Consider the following 19,482-nt stretch of genomic DNA (forward strand, 5'->3'; position numbering starts at 1 on the left):
TAATGTGCTGTGTAGTATGTGAATAAGCTGAGTATTAGTAGTAGACGTTTAAGTTCTGACCTTAATTCCAGTTGTTCCAGTAATGCCTTGTTCATTTGGTTCGGGCGTGAATATATTTGAATTCCGTACACATTTATTCAGGGTTCTCTAATATAGCTCTCCAATATATCTTTTTATGCATCATGAAATTCATATAGATTCTTTAATTAATATTAGGAAGAAGAAAAAAATGTGATGTTCATTAAAACATAACCAAACTCTCTTTCTTATCTTCTTATCACCACTTACGCATGGCAACATTTTCCCAGCGCCGTCACCACATAACGCGAACACAAAAATCCCATATGATGTTGTCGCACATTAAACAATAATACATTTACAATAATACTTTAACTTACAATGTTTTATCTAAACTGTACCATTACATCTGCCCACAAAACAAGAAAAAAACGTGGAAAACCGTTGGACCTAACATAAGGTTTTTGACGCATTTTTCTTAGTAATTATTTTCTGTGTAATATTGTTTTAAATGTGAAACATGAAACATTCCCCTAACAATAATTTTACCTTTATTTTCACTACACACTATGTATGTGGATTTTTGTACTATTTTCGTTTTTATAAATGGACCTTCAAAAATAGGCATTAATTTTGCAACTTTATTTTTGTTTTTACAACTAAGATTTAATGATTTTATTAATACTCTATCACCTACCATAAATTCTTTTAGTTGTGTCTTACCTTTGTTAACTTTTTCTGCTCTCTACATTCTTTTTCCTTTAAGCGTTCATTCAACAGTTTTCTCAATTGCTCTTCTGATATACTTTCAATCGTATTTATACACTGGTCTAGCCATTGATTCCACAACCTTTCTGGTAATTTATTAAATTGTACTTCATACGGTGTCATCTCTAATGTACTATGGTAAATTTCATTTAAAATTTGTTCAATGTCATTAATATTTTTTACCCATCCATTATGTTTTTCGCCTACTAAAATTTTTAAATATATAGTCACCTCTCTATTTGTTCTTTCGGATAAGTTTCCTTGTGAATGTCTTATTGATGTAAGTATATGGTTTATGTTTTTGTCTTCCATGAATTCTTTCCATCTTTTAGCTGTAAAAGCTGTTCCATTATCTGTTAACAGACTCTCTGGTTTTCCTACTTCGCTAACTTACTTTTCTATTGTTTTAATTGCTTGTATAGTACTAGAGCTTTGTGTTGGGTATAACTTTACGTATTTGGAAAAATTGTCAATACATACTAAATATACTACAAACCTCGACTGCCTGTGGGAAATGGTCCAATATAATCTATTGACAGTAGTTTTAATTTCTTATCCACATCTATAAACTGTGTTAATGCCTTAGATGTAGGTGAAGGTTTATTTTCTGACATACATCACAAATTTAAGTCATTCTTTTAATTTTCTTTCTTAATTTTTCACTTATAAGTCTAAAGCACTTATTTGATCCAATATTACAGGTTATTTAATTAATTGTTCGATTTTTTGATTTGGCATCACAGCTAACCAGCGTTTTTCTACTAGTTTGTACATTATTTTATTTATTAATTTGTAATTTTGATGTTCCTCAATGTTGTTTGTATATTTTTTAATTTGGAAGTCTTCTTGTTGAATTTTGTGTAGGTTTTTTAATAAATCTATGGTATCATGAGGTAACTTTATTAAACTTATTTAAACGCTTTTTCGAAATTTTCTGCTTCGTCTCTATTAGGTGAATTGCTACTTAATGTATCTGGAATAACATTTTCTAGTCCTGAAATGTATTCTATTTTGATATTTAATGGTTGTAAATAGAGTAACCAACGTGCGATTCGTTTTGTAGGATTCTTACATGAATTAAGAAACAATAATGCTCTATGGTCAGTAATCAAAATTATTTGATAACCTGCGATCATCTCATAAAATCTTCTTTTTACATGTATTACTGCGAGTAATTCTTTTTCTGTAGTCGTGTAGTTTAATTCACTTGGTTTCATGCTTTTACTTGTTAACTCTTTATTTACTATTTGAGTATATTCTTTATTCCAGAATTTAATTTTAAAGTTTTCTGCAAATGATTTCCATTGATCCAAGTCTGTATCTTCATTTCGTTCATTTTCATTTATATTCCACCAACTTAAACTTTCTGCTGATAAATATTTTTTTACAAAAACATTAAACCTGAGATCTTTTGGTTTCTTTTCGAATATAATTTTCAAGTTTTCTAAAAGATCTAATGAGTCATCTATTTTATTATTTCTAAATATACACTAATTTTCCCATTTTGAGTTTTGACACTGTACTTGTATAGTGAATGGTGTTTTTTAATTTAATATATATTCCTCATTCCTATTGATAATTTTTTTTTCAATATTTGCAACAGTTCCTTCTAAGTTTTCTATCTTTCTTTCTAACATTGGATTATTTTCAATTTTTTCAATTCTTTTTTCAGTTCTTCTTATCCTACTATCAAATGCTTCAACTTTATTAATCCTATCACTTATTTTTGCCATGGACTATGTATTGAATATATCTTTTCGTTTTGTATGTCAATTCTTTTATTTATATCTTCTATTTGTTTTTTGTTGCCATATGCTGTGTCATAAAATTATATGAATATTTTAGTGTTATTTCTTCATTATCGTTGTGTATTTCTTCACATTCGCCACTGTCATCATCCTCCATAATGGTAAATTTTTTTTAGCTTCGATGCGAAGCTGAGAAGGTATTAATTTTACCATGATGTGTTTATTTTTTTTTTTGTGTCTGTCACTACTTTTTCTCAGCTCTCACTGGACCGATTTCTTTTAACAATACGTCAAAAGATCACAAATTGTATCTAGTTGAAGACATTACCCTTAAAAATTTAAAAATTTTCCCTCGTTCCCCGCAAATGGGGGAAATATCCAAAAAAATTACAAATTTAAAAATCGACAAATTTTGTCATTTTTTTCACTTTTTTTTCTTAAAACTTCCATAACTTTTTCAAAAATCAACAAATCAACATAATTTTTTTTTAAACTAAAACCTTAGATATTTTCCTTTCATTTGATATAATTTTTTTGAAAATTTAACACTTAACCTGCTCATGGGGGGGGATTTAAAATTGCAACTTTTTTACAAAAACTAACTTTTTCAACTTAATTTTTGAAAATGTTCCGGAAATACTGCGTCCTTTAAACATATATCAAATTAAAGCTTATTTTATGTACTATAAAATGAAAAAAAAAAATTTGTCCCGACACTTTATCTTCTGCATGTAAACGGTTGCCGTAGTTAAAAAAACACTATTTTTGTGTTAAAATTTTCGATTTTCAATTTTTAATTTTCAACTTAAAAATGCTATAACTTTTCGAAAAATGCATGTATCAGCACAATTTTTTTTTTTCTAAATACATTATAAGTACATCTTCCATTTGACATACTTTTTATTAAAATTAGACAATTTCCCCTTATATAGGGGGGGTTCAAACTTTGAAACATTGTATAAAAAATAGAACTTTTTCAACTGAACTTTTGAAAATGTTCCGGAAATACTGCGTCCTTTAAACATATATCAAATTAAAGCTTTTTTTATGTACTATAAAATGAAAAAAAAAAATTTGTCCCGACACCTTATCTTCTATGTGCAAATGGCTGTCGAAATTATAAAAAAAATGTAATATTTGCGATAAAAATCACCTTTTATAACGATGTTTTTTGTACTTAAAACTGCCATAACTTTTTCAAATATTAACTAATCAAAATAATATTTCTTTATATTGAAACCTTAGGTAATTTTCTTTCATTTGATATCATTTTTTTTTGAAAATCTAACACTTATTCTGCTCACAGGGGGGATTTAAAATAGCAACTTTTTTACAAAAACTAACTTTTTCAACTTAATTTTTGAAAATGTTCCGGAAATACTGCGTCCTTTAAACATATATCAAATTAAAGCTTATTTTATGTACTACTAAATGAAAAAAAAAAATTTGTCCCGACGACCTATCTTCTATGCGCAAAAGGCTACCGTATTTAAAAATATGCTATTTTTTATTAAAATTCTAGGTTTTGTATTTTATTTTATTTTAAAATATTTTATTAGGGGAATAAACTGACTTTCATGAATATTATATAATTTCATTGACATAGAATAAAGTTCATAAGACATATGATATTATACTTATTAACATTTTTTACTTTTTTAAAGTCGAAAAAGTAATTTTTAAATTTGAGTTAGCTTAAATAGCCAATTTTATCATGCAACAAAAATCAACGAATAGTTGCCGAATGGGTAACACCTTGATCTTTAACGCCTAGGGTACGAGGTTCAAATCCGTTTGTGGCTTCTAAAATTTTGCATTTTTTTTTTGAGTTAGAATAGAATTTTCAAATCATTTGATATTTATCTCATTTAGATTCAATAATTTCAATAAATATAAAGGATCTTATCACTATAGTCTCCCCTCGTGAGAAGAAATTGATATTCATGTTAATATTATTTTACTATGTGGTTCTTTTTCTGGCTACGATTTATTTTGCCAACCCTCACTAGACCTACTTTTTTCAACGATACGTCAAATGATTCATTTAAGTTTATGATATTTAAGTTAATGATTAGTTTAAGTTATTACTCTTAAAAATCAAAAAAATATTCCTTATTCAAATAAAAAGTAGCTTAACTAGATTTGTCCATACAAACAATTAAAATCATTAATTTTTAATATTCTTAAATTATTTATTGTCGAATTAAATTTGATATGATAAAAGTATTCAACTACAAAAGTAAATAATTTTACTTTATAATTTATTAATTTTTTAACTCTATTTCTGTGTGCTACTACCAGTCTATAATATGCCAAATTTTTTAGTAATATTTTGCTATATAAATCATAAATTTAAAAAAAAAATGATTTTTAGTTTCACCTGAAGTTAACGATGGAGTTTTACAATTATAATTATATTTTTGATAATATGCTCAATTGAGTAAATCTTTTTAACTACTTTGGTTTGATTGGTTCATTTAATTAAAGTAAATTATTAAAATTAATTAAGTTCTGAATATTTCAATTGCAGAATTTTTTTAAACACCAAAAGTTATTAGGATATGATTACTATTCTTTCTATTTCAGTTATCTATTACGATAAAAATGTAAAAAAATCGAATTTTTCTGACAAATGTACTGTAATTAGTAATTATAAAATTTCCAGATTGCATATTAATCTTAAAAATTTCATTTTTTTCAATTTAATAATGTCAATTTCAAACTTGCAAGTTGAACTATAAGTTATGGTAACAAATTCATTTTTTAGCTTCGATGCGAAGCTGAGAAGGTATTTTTCATTAAAACTTTCACTTTAAAAGACAATAAAAAATAGGTTCAAAATGATTACCTTTAACATATTAAAAATCAAAATCAGTATTAATTTAATACAATTTTTTTTGTTCTTAATTATTTTTTTTTATATGTAAATACTTATTTTTTAATAATAAGTAATAATATTAAAACTTAGAAGTAATAGAAAAAGTTTAATTGCACATTTGAAAACATCACGAAAAGTTTATTTAGAAAAGTATATTTTTTTTCTGATGAAAGTTCCTTTTGTTTAGTGTATTTATTCATAAGTAACAAAATTTTTTTATTAAAAAGTATTGCATAAATTCCTTTAAATTTGTATACGCATTAAAAGTATATGAATATACAACTCCTTTTTATTTTTATAATATCTCCGTAAAAATTACAATATTATATTATTGAATACCACTTTCATACTCAATTTAATTACTGTAATTATTATGTATTCATATATTATAGTTATAAATCGGGGTAAAATTAAGGGAATAAGTGTTATTGTTGTTTTTGAAATAATCTACCAATTTCATTTTTTTCTATTTAATAATATTTATTTCAAACTTGCAAGTTGAGTTAAAAGTTATGGTAATAAATTCATTTTTTTTTTATTAAAACTTTCACTTTAAAGAACAAAAAGAAGTAGGTTCAAAATGATTACTTTTAACATATTAAAAATCAATAATAATTTGAAAATAATTAATTATAAAAATTATATAATATATAATTAAAATAATTACTAATCTGGATATAATTAAGGAAATAGGAGTTGATGTTGGGTTGGGTTGGTTACATTTTTAACTTTATAATGCTATAACTCATTGAAAAGTGTACGAATCAACACAATTTTTTTATGAGAAATAATATTTTTTAATAATCCCTTTTTCATTCGACATACTTTATCTTAATCAGGGTATTAATAAGAAACTAGCAGATAATGTAGCTTTTGTAATTATCCACCAATTTCTTAGAATTAAACACTATCTACTGATTTGCATCGAAGCGTTTCTTATGATAGTGATTTTAATCACTGTCAGATTAAATCTATACTGGACCCAACTATGCAACATCCCCACTATGCCGCGACTCCACTGTGCTGGGTTTTTTTTCAATTAAAATCACTTAAACTTTTATAAATAACTACTAAAAAAAAATGTTTAACTAATACAACATAAAATTTTAATTCTACACAATGAACAAAATATAAGGTTAAATTGAAAATTATTACAATTTTTTTATTTATATATATATCAAAGCTACTTTAAATTAAACTTTGTGTAAAAAAAAAATTATCCACTGATTTAGATAAAAAAAAACCCAGCACAGGGGGTCGCAGTACAGTGGTGGTGACGTGGCATAGTTGGATGAAGTATAATGATATCTGACAGTGATTAAAATCACTATCAAAAATAAACGTTTCGATGCAAATCTTTAGATAGTGTTTAATTTTAAAAAATTGGTGTATTATTTCAAAAGCTATATGATCTGCTAGTTCCTTATTAATATCCTGATTAAGATATAGTATGTCAAATGAAAAAGAGATTATTAAAAAATATTATTTCTCATAAAAAATTGTATTGATCCATATATTTTTCAAAAAGTTATAGCACTTTAAAGTAAAAAATGTAAATTATAAAATCGAGAATTTTCACACAAAAATAGCATTCGGTAGCCGTTTTCACCATGAAGACAAGTCCAGAGGTCAAATTTTTTTTTTCAAATTAAAGTACATTATATTAGCTTTAATTTAAGATATATATATATAAGTGTCAGAACTTCCGGAACATTTTCAAAAGTTAATTTTTTGTGAAAAAGTTGTCATTTTAAAACCTCCCTTGTGGGCAGATAAAGGGTTAAATTTACAAAAAAAATATATCAAATGATAGTTACAGACATCAAGCATCTATACAAAAAAAGTTATATTGATATGTTTATTTTTATAAAAGTTACGGCAGTTTTTAGTAAAAAAAATTGAAAGAATTTCGAAAATTAGCGATTTTTAAATTTGTAATTTTTTTGGAGGTTTCCTCCATTTACGGGGAACGAGGGAAATTTTTTCAATTTTTAAGGGTAATGTCTTCGACTCAATACGATTTGTGATCTTTTGACGTATCGTTGAAAAAAATCCGTTCCGTGAGAGCTGAGAAAAAGTGGTAACAGACACAAAAAAAAACACATCATAGTAAAACTAATACCTTCTCAGCTTCGCATCGAAGCTAAAATATATATATATAAATTTTCACTCAAATAAAAAAAATGTATTATTTTAATTAAAAAAAATTAAACACACTTCAAATAAATCACTTATTAGCAAAAACCACACTTTTCTAGATAGGCTTTTCTTTTGTTAAATTAACAATTCCTCAAGTATCATTGGTACAATGTAAAGCTAAAAACATACCAAAATAAGATGATGCTTATAATTGTGGAGTTTATATAATATACAATACTATCACTACAGTAAATAAGTCACATTTCTACAATAGTTTAACCTGAACACATATAGAGATAAATTAAAAACTTTATTGCTAGAAAATTCTGATTACATTTCAAGTATTAATATTGCCTGTCACAATGATTTTTTACAATTTTTCTTTAATTCTTTTTGAGTTAGAATTTTGCTTTTGAATAATCCACCAATTTCTTAAAATGAAACACTATCTACAGATTTGCATCACTATCTTATGATAGTGATTTGACTCACTGTCAAATATCAATTATACTAGTCCCATAGTTGAAAATTTTCTAGTAATAAAGTTTTTAATTTATCTTTATATGTATTCGGGTTGAACTTTTGTCGAAATGTGACTTATTTTCAGTGTTGACTTATTTGTGTATAAATATAATGTTTTTATAGCCCTCTATATAATTTTTGAAATTTATGCTAATTTTGTTACGACAACCATTTTCACATAGAAGATAAGTCATCGGAACAAATTTTTTTTTTAACTTAAAGTACATAACATTAGCTTTATTTTAGCGTAAGTTTGAAGTTTGGAGTATTCCCGGAACATTTTCAAAACTTAAGTTGAAAAAGTTAAATTTTTGTGGAGAAGATTTCAATATAAAAAATAATTATTTTGAATGTTTCATTTTTCAATAAGTTATGGTAATTTAAAAAAAAAAAATTAAAAATGTCCAAATTAACCGATTTTAAAAGTCGTTATTTTCGGGGTATTTTCACTACTTACAAGGAACGAGGATAAAATTTTCAATTTTTAAGGGTAATGTCTTCAACTAGATACAATTTGTGATCTTTTGACGTACTGTTGAAAGAGATCGGTCCAGTGAGCGCTGAGAAAAAGTAGCAACAGACATAAAAAAAAAAAAAATCACATCATGGTAAAATTAATACCTTCTCAGCTTCGTGTCGAAGCTAAAAAAATAAAAAAGAGTGTGGGAATGGATGAAGTATGTTAAATTGTTATCTATAATGGTTTTGTTATAAGATAAAAGTAAAAGGATATACGGTATAAGATTATGGATTATTTTGTGAAAATAAAATAGTTATAGCTAAATGTTTTGTCTCAAAATGAAAGGGAAAGAGAAATGACATACATGTGATAATAATGTAAATAATATTTGTTGTAAAATAAAGTAGACCATTTTGCTGTGGGATAATTTTACGATTCTTGATTTTTTTTATCGATTGTACTACTTACAGGAAATAATATGGGTTAGTTTAAAACGCAACTGTTCGATTATTGGGTGCCAAGATTTATTAGGTATATTAATAATTTTTATATCAATGATAAATAAAAATGAAACATACATGTTGCACACATTTAATTGTGATGAGGGTGACAGTAAAATAATGACTAACAATAATATTTTAAATTAAATCGCAAAATTCACTTATAACTTATTTGAATTATATCTTATATTTATATAACAATCCTAAAAGTATGATTTCTTACCTGGTGACCAGCTAGCTTATAATAAAAATTATATAAGCCTAATGGTTTTTGTATGAGTATTGTTTTTAAATGATAAAAAAACTTTAATTTTTTAGATTTTTTTTTTCCCTGTGAATAGAGGATAAGAATACTTCCACGGCCCCTCTGCCAGTCGTAAGAGGCGATTAAAGAGGTTGTGTCAGGTCGACAGCCGGCGTAAAAATGTTTGTCAAAAAAAAGTATAAGGAATCCTTAAAAAAACTTAAGCGGATTATCCCATTTTGGATGTACGCGAGAACAACAGAAAGCAGTTAAAAACGGAGAAGGCCTAAGGAATAAAGTGTTTGATAACAGCCGGACAACTTGTTCGGTAGCTGTTGGGAGTGACTAGTAAAGATAGAATAAAGATTGAGCATATAAGAGGGAGTATAGGTGTAGTGTTGACAGTGGATAAGATGAGAGAAAATAGACTTAGATGGTTTGGTCATGTTATGATGAGAGAAGAATCGGATGCTGTAAGAACAGTTATAGAAATGAATATTGAAGGAAGAAGAGGACAGCTGATGTGGGAGATCGTGTCAAGTGGAAGTTTAGGATAAGGATGGCCGACCCCAAGTAGTTGGGATTGTGGCGAGGAAGAAGAAGATAAAAGAACTGATTTAAATTTTATTAATTATTTTATTATCTTGTAAGACCATTATCTCACTTAGAATCCTTTCTACACTTGATTTTTGATTATTTTTATGCGTTTAAATAAAATACATTGAATCTGATAGAGTATGAGAATCTGTCCCTTGTAATATGCCACAAACTATTGTTTTACCAATAGTTTCAACCGCTGTATGTGCTAAAGCAGATTTTTTAAATGCACTTATTAAATAGTTATTCCAATTAAAAATTTAAAAAATAATTTAAAAAACAATTTAAAAAATATATGAATTATTCACAAAATAAAATTAAAAAACGGTAGCACAGTGGGGTCGCGGCATAGTGGAGACATTGCATAGTAGGGTCCAGTATAGATTTAATCTGACAGTGATTAAAATCACTATCATAAGAAACGCTTCGATGCAAATCTGTACATAGTGTTTAATTTTAAAAAATTGATGGATAATTGCAAAAGCAACATCAACTTCTATTAAAATAAAATACAAAACCCATAATTATCATACAAAAATAGTATATTTTTCAATATGGTAGCCATTTGCGTATAGAAGATAGATCGTCGGGACAAATTTTTTTTTTTCATTTTGTAGTACATAAAATAAGCTTTAATTTTATATATGTTTAAAGGACGCAGTATTTCCGGAACATTTTCAAAAATTAAGTTGAAAAAGTTATTTTTTGTAAAAAAGTTACTATTTTAAATCCTCCCAGTGAGCAGAATAAGTGTTAGATTTTCAAAAAAAATTATATCAAATGAAAGGGAAATATCTAAGGTTTCAATACAAAAAAATATTATTTTTATTTGTTCATTTTTGAAAAAGTTATGGCAGTTTTAAGTACAAAAAACATCCCGATAAAATGTAATTTTTATCGCAAATATTACATTTTTTTTAAAAATTTCGATAGCCATTTGCACATAGAAGATAAGATGTCGGGACAAATTTTTTTTTTTCATTTGATAGTATATAACATAACCTTTGATTTGATATATGTTTAAAGGACGCAGTATTTCCGGAACATTTTCAAAAGTTCAGTTGAAAAAGATCTATGTTTTTTACAATATTTTAAGTTTTGAACGCCCCCTATATAAGGGGAAATTGTCCAATTTTAATAAAAAGTATGTCAAATGAAAGATGTACTTATAATGTATTTAGAAAAAAAAAATTTGTGCTGATATATACATTTTTCAAAAAGTTATAGCATTTTTAAGTTGAAAATTTAAAATCGAAAATCGAAAATTTTAACACAAAAATAGTGTTTTTTTAACTACGGCAGCCGTTTAAATGTAGAAAAAAAAGTGTCGGGACAAATTTTTTTTTTTCATTTTGTAGTACATAAAATAAGCTTTAATTTGATATATGTTTAAAGGACGCAGTCTTTCCGGAACATTTTCAAAAATTAAGTTGAAAAAATTAATTTTTGTAAAAAAGTTGCCATTTTAAATCCCCCCCAATGAGCAGGTTAAGTGATAGATTTTCAAAAAAATGATATCAAATGAAAGGTAAATATCTAAGGTTTTAGTATAAAAAAAAATTATGTTGATTTGTTGATTTTTCAAAAAGTTATGGAAGTTTTAAGAAAAAAAAGTGAAAAAATTTCGAAAATTAGCGATTTTTAAATTTGTAATTTTTTTGGATATTTCCCCCATTTGCGGGGAACGAGGGAATTTTTTTCAATTTTTAAGGGTAATGTCTTCAACTAGATACGATTTGTGATCTTTTGACGTATTTTTGAAAGAAATTGGTCCAGTGAGAGCTGAGAAAAAGTGGCAACAGACATAAAAAAAAAAAAAAACACATCATAGTAAAATTAATACCTTCTCCGCTTCGCATCGAAGCTAAAAAATAATTGTGAAACATTTAAAACTATTGTAATATTTTCTTAAATTTGAATAATTTTAAAACTATTAAATAAAAAAATCTAATATGTTTATATGTGAGGTATAGTGTGAAAATCTCAGCATAAGGTAAGCAATAAATTACTAACTTTTTTTTTTTTAGTTGGGGAACTAACATAGTTTATATAGGATTTAATTTAGTGAAAAGTACTTTTTTATATATTTTTATATTTACACGAACAATTTTTTAATTTCAACAAAAAGATATTTAAAAAAAAACCAGCACAAGGGGGTTGTGGCACAGTGGTGACGTGGCATAGTTGTGTCAAGTATAATGATATCTGACAGTGATTAAAATCACTATCATTAGAAACGCTTCGATACAAATCTTTAGATAGTGTTTAATTTTAAAAAATTGGTGAATTACTCCAAAAGTTACATGATCTACTATTTCTTTATTTATATCCTGATTAAGATATAAATTAAGTATATCGAATAAAAGAGGGATATAAATATTATTAACTAGATACAATTTGTGATCTATTGTTGAGAAAAATCGGTTCAGTGAAACCTGAGATAAAGTAGTGACAGAAACAAAAAAAAAAAAAAACCAGCACAGTGGGGTCGTGGCATAGTTGGATCCAGTATAGATTAAATCTGAGAGTGATTAAAATCACTATCATAAAAAACGCTTCGATGCAAATGTTTAGATAGTGTTTAATTTTAAAAAAATGGTCGATTATTCCAAAACTTACATGATCTGCAAGTTCCTTATTAATATCCTGATTAAGATAAAATATGTCGAATGAAAAAGGGATTATTAAAAAATATTATTTCTCATGAAAAAATTGTATTGATCCATACATTTTTCAAAAAGTTATAAAAAAAATTGAAAAAATTAGTGATTATTAAATTTGTAATTGTTTTTGGAAATTTCTTCCATTTACGGGGAACGAGGGGAATTTTTTCAATTTTTAAGGGTAATGTCTTCGACTAGATACGATTTGTGATCTTTTGACGTATCGTTGAAAGAAATCGGTTCGGTGAGATCTGAGAAAAAGTGGTAACAGACAAAAAAAAAAAATAACACTTTATAGTAAAATTATTACCTTCTCAGCTTCGCATCGAAGCTAAAATTATTTAATGAAGAAAATGTCTGGTTGATGAAAACTTTATTAAGTGTGGGCTGTTATTCTTATCATTATTGTGGCGAAGTCTTTCTTCACTTTTTATTTAAAAACGTTAATAAAATCTTAAATACAACTTTTTTTATTTTATTATTTAATTAAATGTATGTAATCATATGAAATATAAAGTTGAAACGCTTATAAGATATAAAATTCAAGTTAAAAAAAGAAATACTTAATTATTAATAAGTCTAGATTTATTTATAATTTAAAGATACCATACATAATTTTCTTAGTATTATTATTTTAAGAGATATGTAGTGGCTAATATTGAAAGAATCACCTTGTATATATCATCTAATAACTTATAATTTCTCCGTAAATATTACTATACTTGATTATTATGTAAACATAATTGAATTACTAAAATTTATATACATAATTTTGAAAAATATTTTCATAATGTCGTTATGAAACTCTTGTGTGAATTTGAATAATTAAGTTACAAAACGTGGACATTTTACAATTTACTTCAAAATTTCGAACGGTCGTAAAATTGTAAAATAAATTTACAGTTATGAAAATAATTTTCTAATAGTACAGATTAAGAATTATAAAATAAAATAAAATCCAAATATATTAAGAAATTAACAGCGTTAGAATATTTTCCATGTTATATTTTATAAAAAACAGTATCGTTAATTCGAACAAACTTTACTAGTTTTTAATAAATATTTAAAGATTTTTTGAAGGACTATGCAGATTTGTAGTTTAGGGTTTGAGGAAGAGGAGAAGGATCAAAACTTTAGTAATTTTATAATGAAGTTTAAAAATATAATTAAGTAAAAGCAGTAAAACTTTAGTTATGAATACCCTCCTTGAAAAATTGTGAGAATCTTTGTGATAATCATTTTTATTAATGATAATGATTATTTATTAAATTATAAGTAGAATAATTATTTAATCCAGATACCAGTAAAAACATTTACGATAATTTAATAGTATAATTTATTTAGATACTTTTATAATAGTAACGATAATTAATTTGACATGTTTTATGAAAAAGATTATTTTATTTTAATGTTAACATTTTATAGAAGTATGTCTATAAATGGTACATATTGTATTCTGGTACAGTAATAAATAATTTAGACCTTAGATCATCAAGATATTATGATACTATCAAAGATGTGAAACATAACAATTTTTTAGAAATATAAATAAAACAAAATTATATAATTTTTATAATTAAATTAGTAAATTATTTAATAAATAAAACAGTAAATGGTAAATTAAATTAATTAATCAATATAACAATTGTGCATTCATTTGTTGACAAACATACTTCTGATTGGATTATTTATGTCATTCGTCTAATAATAAAAGTTGAATTCTTTTTTTAATATCGAGCAGAATATTTTGAACAATTGATCCTCAATCATCTTTTGTTGGTAAGTCTTGAAATAAAATTATGAATTAAAAATTATAATCTTAATTATTGCCACAGTTAAATTTTAATCCAATCATCTTATAACTAAAATGATTTTAATAATTTATGATAATATTTTAATTCACCCTTGTATTTTTAATTTACATTTGAATGGTTTTTGTGAGAATTTGGTCAAATCAAAATCGGTAATTATTCAGAAAACGATTAACGCGAGATACATTAACCGGGTTGTAATTATGAATATTAAAGTTCAATTAGCAATAAAATAATAACCAAATTACTTATGGAAATAACATCAACACTTCTTAACGCATTATTTAATAATTTGACTTGATCTGCTTCTTAATAATATTCCATATATAATATGTAAATAATATTTTATATCTTACATGCATGCAATGATAACAATGTGTGTATATATTGTACATAGTCAATTTATTGAAAATCGTTCTACCTCTATTTCTTTTCTAAGAATATTCATTTTTCAATGGCAGAAATTTATTATGGATAAATAACTAAATAATTACGGATAAATGCATTTATTATTAGTGGTTTTCTCAGAAATTTGTATATGACCTCTATAGTTCGAGATATATTTTTAAAAGTTTACGTTCCATCATAAAGAGAAACGATTTTAGATCTTTAAAATGTAAAATCTTATGATTAAAATTGTTATCAATATTTTAATAGCTGATATAATTAAAAATTTAACAATTAATTCACATGTAACTTAATGTTAATAATTTTTACTTACTACTACCACCATCTACAACATCTAAATATAGTAAAAAATTATTATTATATTAAATAGCTAAAAAAGTACTAAAATTTAAAATTATTAATTATGTAGTCATATTAGCAATTTCTATTACTTAGAAGGTTTTTACATTTTTATTCAAATTAATAGTATAAATTTGGTTTTATTTTATTTTATTAATCTGAGTCAAAAGGGCTGTAATCAATTTACACCAAAATTATTCATATTTAGTACGTTCCTGTTTCAGTAAAAACTAGTAATACATGGCTAAAGGATTTATTGGAGAGTTTTGGAGCCACTAAAAATCGATGAATAAATATTATAAATATAGCATTTTTTGCATTTTAAAGATTGTAAAAATGAATTTTTTTGTTAAATGTATTTTTTTAAATTAAAATTACATAAAATAATTGATTGTGTCTACATAATTGTAATTTTTATGATATTGACGATTCATTAGTAATCTATTAGCATTAGAGCAGTGAAAATATTTAATTTTCTAAAATAATAATTATTTCTTTAATTGAATTTCGGCATAATGGACTTCTACTTTTATTTCGCAACCAACTATTTTATAACATGTTTTTTGCGCTATCACAGGCAAAGAAAAATATGAAACAAAATCTGCAATTACTATAGATTTTAAAATGTAAAGTGAACCAAACTTAAAATTAATTATTCACTTGATAGTACGATCATATTTTAATAGAAAAAATTAATATATTAAAATAGGATATTTTGTGGTTGGATCTAGATATTTACTGCCTGGATCCAGAAGGAGTGGACAGGCTTGTACCTTTGAAGGAAGGTCGTTTAGAATCACTAGAAATCAATGATGATAATAATATATTAAAAATATTATCTTAATAAATTATATTATTATTCAAATGAACTTTTTAGTCGCATCTATCTTAATGTTAGTAATTTATTGCTTAACTCCTGCTATGGTATTAGCACTATATCTTACACCTAACACAGTAGATTAGTTATTTTATTTAATCTTTTTAATAGTATTCAAATTTAAGAATGAATTATATTATTAACTGATACTAATAAATTATAATGATAATATATTTTATTGTTAAATTACTAAAATATTTAAAATTATTTAGAGGTTTAATTTTTTGTTAATTGTTTTTTTTTCAAAATTAAACAATAATCTGTATTATTGTTGATAACTATAAATAATATTTTTATTTAAATCTTTTATGATAAACATTACTCTGCACAATTTCATTTTCAGAATCTGTGCTATCCAAGTCTGTCAAAAAAAAAAAAAAATCATCGTTATTTTGTCAGTAGTTATTAATAATTTTATAGCTAGACAGAAGTAGGGGCGAGACTGAATAATCCGCGATTAAAAATTAAACGTATATCTGAGTTATTGTGAAAAAATATATCTTATATTTTATTTAATTATTATAAGATAAACATTACCGTGCATAATTTCATCTTCAGAATTTTTGTTATCCAAATCTGTTAAAGAAAAAAAAAATAATCATTGTATGACAGTTATTAATATTTTTATACATAGGCGGGAGTAGGAACGAGGACATTAAATGTCTACTGATAAAAATAGCTGCACCAACGCTTCAAACACTGTTATTTTTTAAATTAAAAAAAAACTTCTTATATACCGGTCCGAAAGTTACTATCGACCAGTCATTTAAAAATAATTTTTTATTTTAAAAGCTTATAGGTATGTTGCCATTGAATAAAAATAATTAATTTTATTTTTATATAATGGCAATTTATATAACAATTGTCAATTGAAATTGATACAATTTTAGTTTTTTTATTTATATTATAATAAAACACCAGATAATTTTTTTTTGTATCTTGTGTCTTATATAGTTAAAGAGTGTGGATTGCATTAGTTGGTGTAGAGTATTAAAAGTCACTTTAGCATTTTCTAGAACTGCTCATCAAATTTCTATCATTAACACAATTTGTATATATTCATATAAAAAAATATTAATACATAGTAATTAAAAAACGCAAAATAAATAATTTATTTTCTACATTTTTTTTTTTATTTTATATTGCTAAAAGTAATTTGCACTGTAATAATGGAATGTTTAAAAAAATTTTCTATTGTTTTTAAAATACAATTCATTGATAATATAATTTAGTAAAAATTAGTAATATATTTTTTTACACGACTTGCACATTTTTGTATATAGTCCAATTATTTATTCATTAAGCTACTACCATACAAAAATTCAAAATCTTCAGCGATTTCAGACATTTTTTAAAATCGATTTTTTTAGTTCAGTAAGAATTCGGCAATAAACTTGACATATATCTTTTTTGAATTCACTTTGTTGAGATAATACTTGCATATCGTCTTCATTAATTCAAAGTCTAATATTTTTAGTTTTCTCTTTCGTTTATCAGAAAATGAACCAAGACATTAGCTAACACTTATCCATATTCAATTGACTTATAATACTCAGTAAAGTAACTTACATTATATTTATATATTTATAAATGAGTATTGATACAGCAGCGTGATAACGATAATATATTCTATTAATTATATGCATAGCCAATATATTTTACAGCCTGGTATTTTGCTGAATTGTTCCTTCTACATCTGAGTTGTTCGATAATAATATTCAGTTATATATATTTTTGTAAGTTGAAAAATAGCGTTATAAGTAGTCAACTAAATACAATTTTCGACCAATTAATCAAAGTATTTTTTTTTATTTTTTATTCATAAATATGCAATTTTTACAATAAACACAATAAGCATATATGATAAAAGAAGAAATAAATCTAACATAATATATCATGATAACAGATATCATAATTTTTAACAAAAACTATTCATTTTATTATTTTGCATCCAGGGCCTAGGCACCGCTGACCCCCCTATCTACTATAACCCTGAAAATACATCAGTCACACAAAAAAAAAGTAAAAAATAATTAAAATTTTCTTTTTATATTCCCTCAATCGCCTCCATACCATAACAGGGCAAAATTAGTGTCACTAATAACTACTGAATTACTATAAATTAAAGGTGATTGTGTCATAGATAGCTATATAAAAAGATACAAAAAACCTATTATTCTCTATTCTAGGACGAAAAGAATCGGTTAAAATTTAAGTAATTAATTTACCAACATTTTTAATTATATCCATTGTTTAAACTTAACTGAAGTACCAACTACATACATATTACTAGTTATTATTATTATAAAATTCATATAACACAAAAAAGTATATAAATTGATATATAAAATTTTTTCATAATGTGAATAAATTATTAACTGCAAATGTGATACTCGTAAGAATTTAACGTTAAATAAGAGGTAGCATTCGAAAGAATATCACAATAAAATGTTAATNCGAAAGAATATCATAATAAAATGTTAGGATATTTTATTATAATTACATGTTCATTTTGTTTTTTATGTGAGTATTGTCGCCTTTATTATTGAAAATAATATGTAACGTACACCATAACAATCATTAGTAGAATGATGTGCTACTCCAAAATAATATATTACGACCGTACAGGTGCCGCATGCTATCTGGAATTAGTGACAGGGGGTGATTGAAGAGTTTGGTTGTAAAACATCTAAAAGCGCATTCTCTCGGTCATATAGTTGTTTCGTTTGCCCGTATGGTGTCCTCTTAATGTTTTATATAGTATTTTAAAATTATAATAAAATTTAAGAATGAATTATAATATTAACTGTTACATATAAATTATAATAATTATTAAATTTCTGAACCATTAAAAATTTATTTTTTTGTTAATATTTTTATTTGAAAATAAATGTTAATACGTTTAATAGTAACACAATTAACAGAATAACATATTCGCCTTATAATAACCTTATATAAACTATGAAAGTTACCCAACTCATTAAAAATAATACACAATTTATTAAAAGAAAAAGAAAGTACATAATTTAGTACTTCATAATAGAGATATATAAACGCAATACTCAATTGATAAATATGAAATTAATTAGAATCAAATTTAAAATAATTTATTCTTTGATAGTACGTTAGTTGCAGCCGCGACATAATAGTGTAATGCACACGTTCATATCTATTTATTAGTACTTGAAATCAAGGATCATAAATTTTAATTCATACACATATTATTTTTGTGTTTTATACAAGGTCATCAATATTCACTAGTCTTTTAACATATAAAACAATTACATCGCTGTTATTTTGAAAGTAAAAATATAAGTTCCCATATTAGGTTCGATGCGAAGCGGAGGAGGTATTAATTTTACTATGATGAGTTTTTTTTTTTTTTTATGTCGACGCATTGAAGCGTTTTTTATGACAATGATTTTAATCACTGTCAGATATCATCTATACTGGACCCAACTATGCCACGACCCCACTTTGCCGCCACTCCACTGTTTTTTTTTTTTTTTT

At 25.0% G+C, this 19,482-nt stretch overlaps 2 protein-coding genes and 1 long non-coding RNA gene across 52 annotated transcripts in view; 1 reads left to right on the forward strand and 2 right to left on the reverse strand.

The window, feature by feature from the left end:
• Window positions 1-1,694: 1,694 nt before the first annotated feature.
• On the reverse strand, window positions 1,695-2,519 carry LOC126894718 (uncharacterized). Its single transcript, XM_050665930.1, has 2 exons — window positions 2,422-2,519; window positions 1,695-2,265 (listed from the first exon to the last, which is right to left on the reverse strand). Exons 1-2 carry the CDS (start codon window positions 2,517-2,519, stop codon window positions 1,695-1,697), a joined length of 669 nt encoding a protein of 222 aa, XP_050521887.1.
• Window positions 2,520-10,187: 7,668 nt separating this feature from the next.
• LOC126909278 (uncharacterized) lies at window positions 10,188-11,724 on the forward strand. The gene is made up of 2 exons (XR_007704988.1): window positions 10,188-11,018; window positions 11,270-11,724. It is a non-coding gene; the product is annotated as an uncharacterized LOC126909278 (long non-coding RNA).
• Window positions 11,725-14,080: 2,356 nt separating this feature from the next.
• LOC126908776 (uncharacterized) overlaps window positions 14,081-19,482 on the reverse strand; it is a 26,638-nt gene continuing 21,236 nt past the window's right edge. For 28 of the 50 annotated variants that reach the window (XM_050691239.1, XM_050691285.1, XM_050691197.1 and 25 more), the window contains 2 exons: window positions 16,295-16,333; window positions 15,773-15,894 (listed from right to left, as the gene is read on the reverse strand). In XM_050691239.1, coding sequence (XP_050547196.1) covers window positions 15,788-15,894; window positions 16,295-16,333 — 146 coding nt within the window. In that variant the 3' untranslated portion in view covers window positions 15,773-15,787. Of the gene's footprint in view, window positions 14,323-15,069; window positions 15,091-15,497; window positions 15,895-16,294; window positions 16,334-16,509; window positions 16,549-19,214; window positions 19,235-19,482 lie in introns of those variants that run through there. The other 22 variants (XM_050691324.1, XM_050691317.1, XM_050691203.1 and 19 more) reach the window with 14 other exon arrangements.

This window comes from Daktulosphaira vitifoliae, unplaced genomic scaffold (assembly GCF_025091365.1).
Source record: "Daktulosphaira vitifoliae isolate Bord-2020 unplaced genomic scaffold, ASM2509136v1 Scaffold_1, whole genome shotgun sequence".
Classification (NCBI taxonomy): domain Eukaryota; kingdom Metazoa; phylum Arthropoda; class Insecta; order Hemiptera; family Phylloxeridae; genus Daktulosphaira; species Daktulosphaira vitifoliae.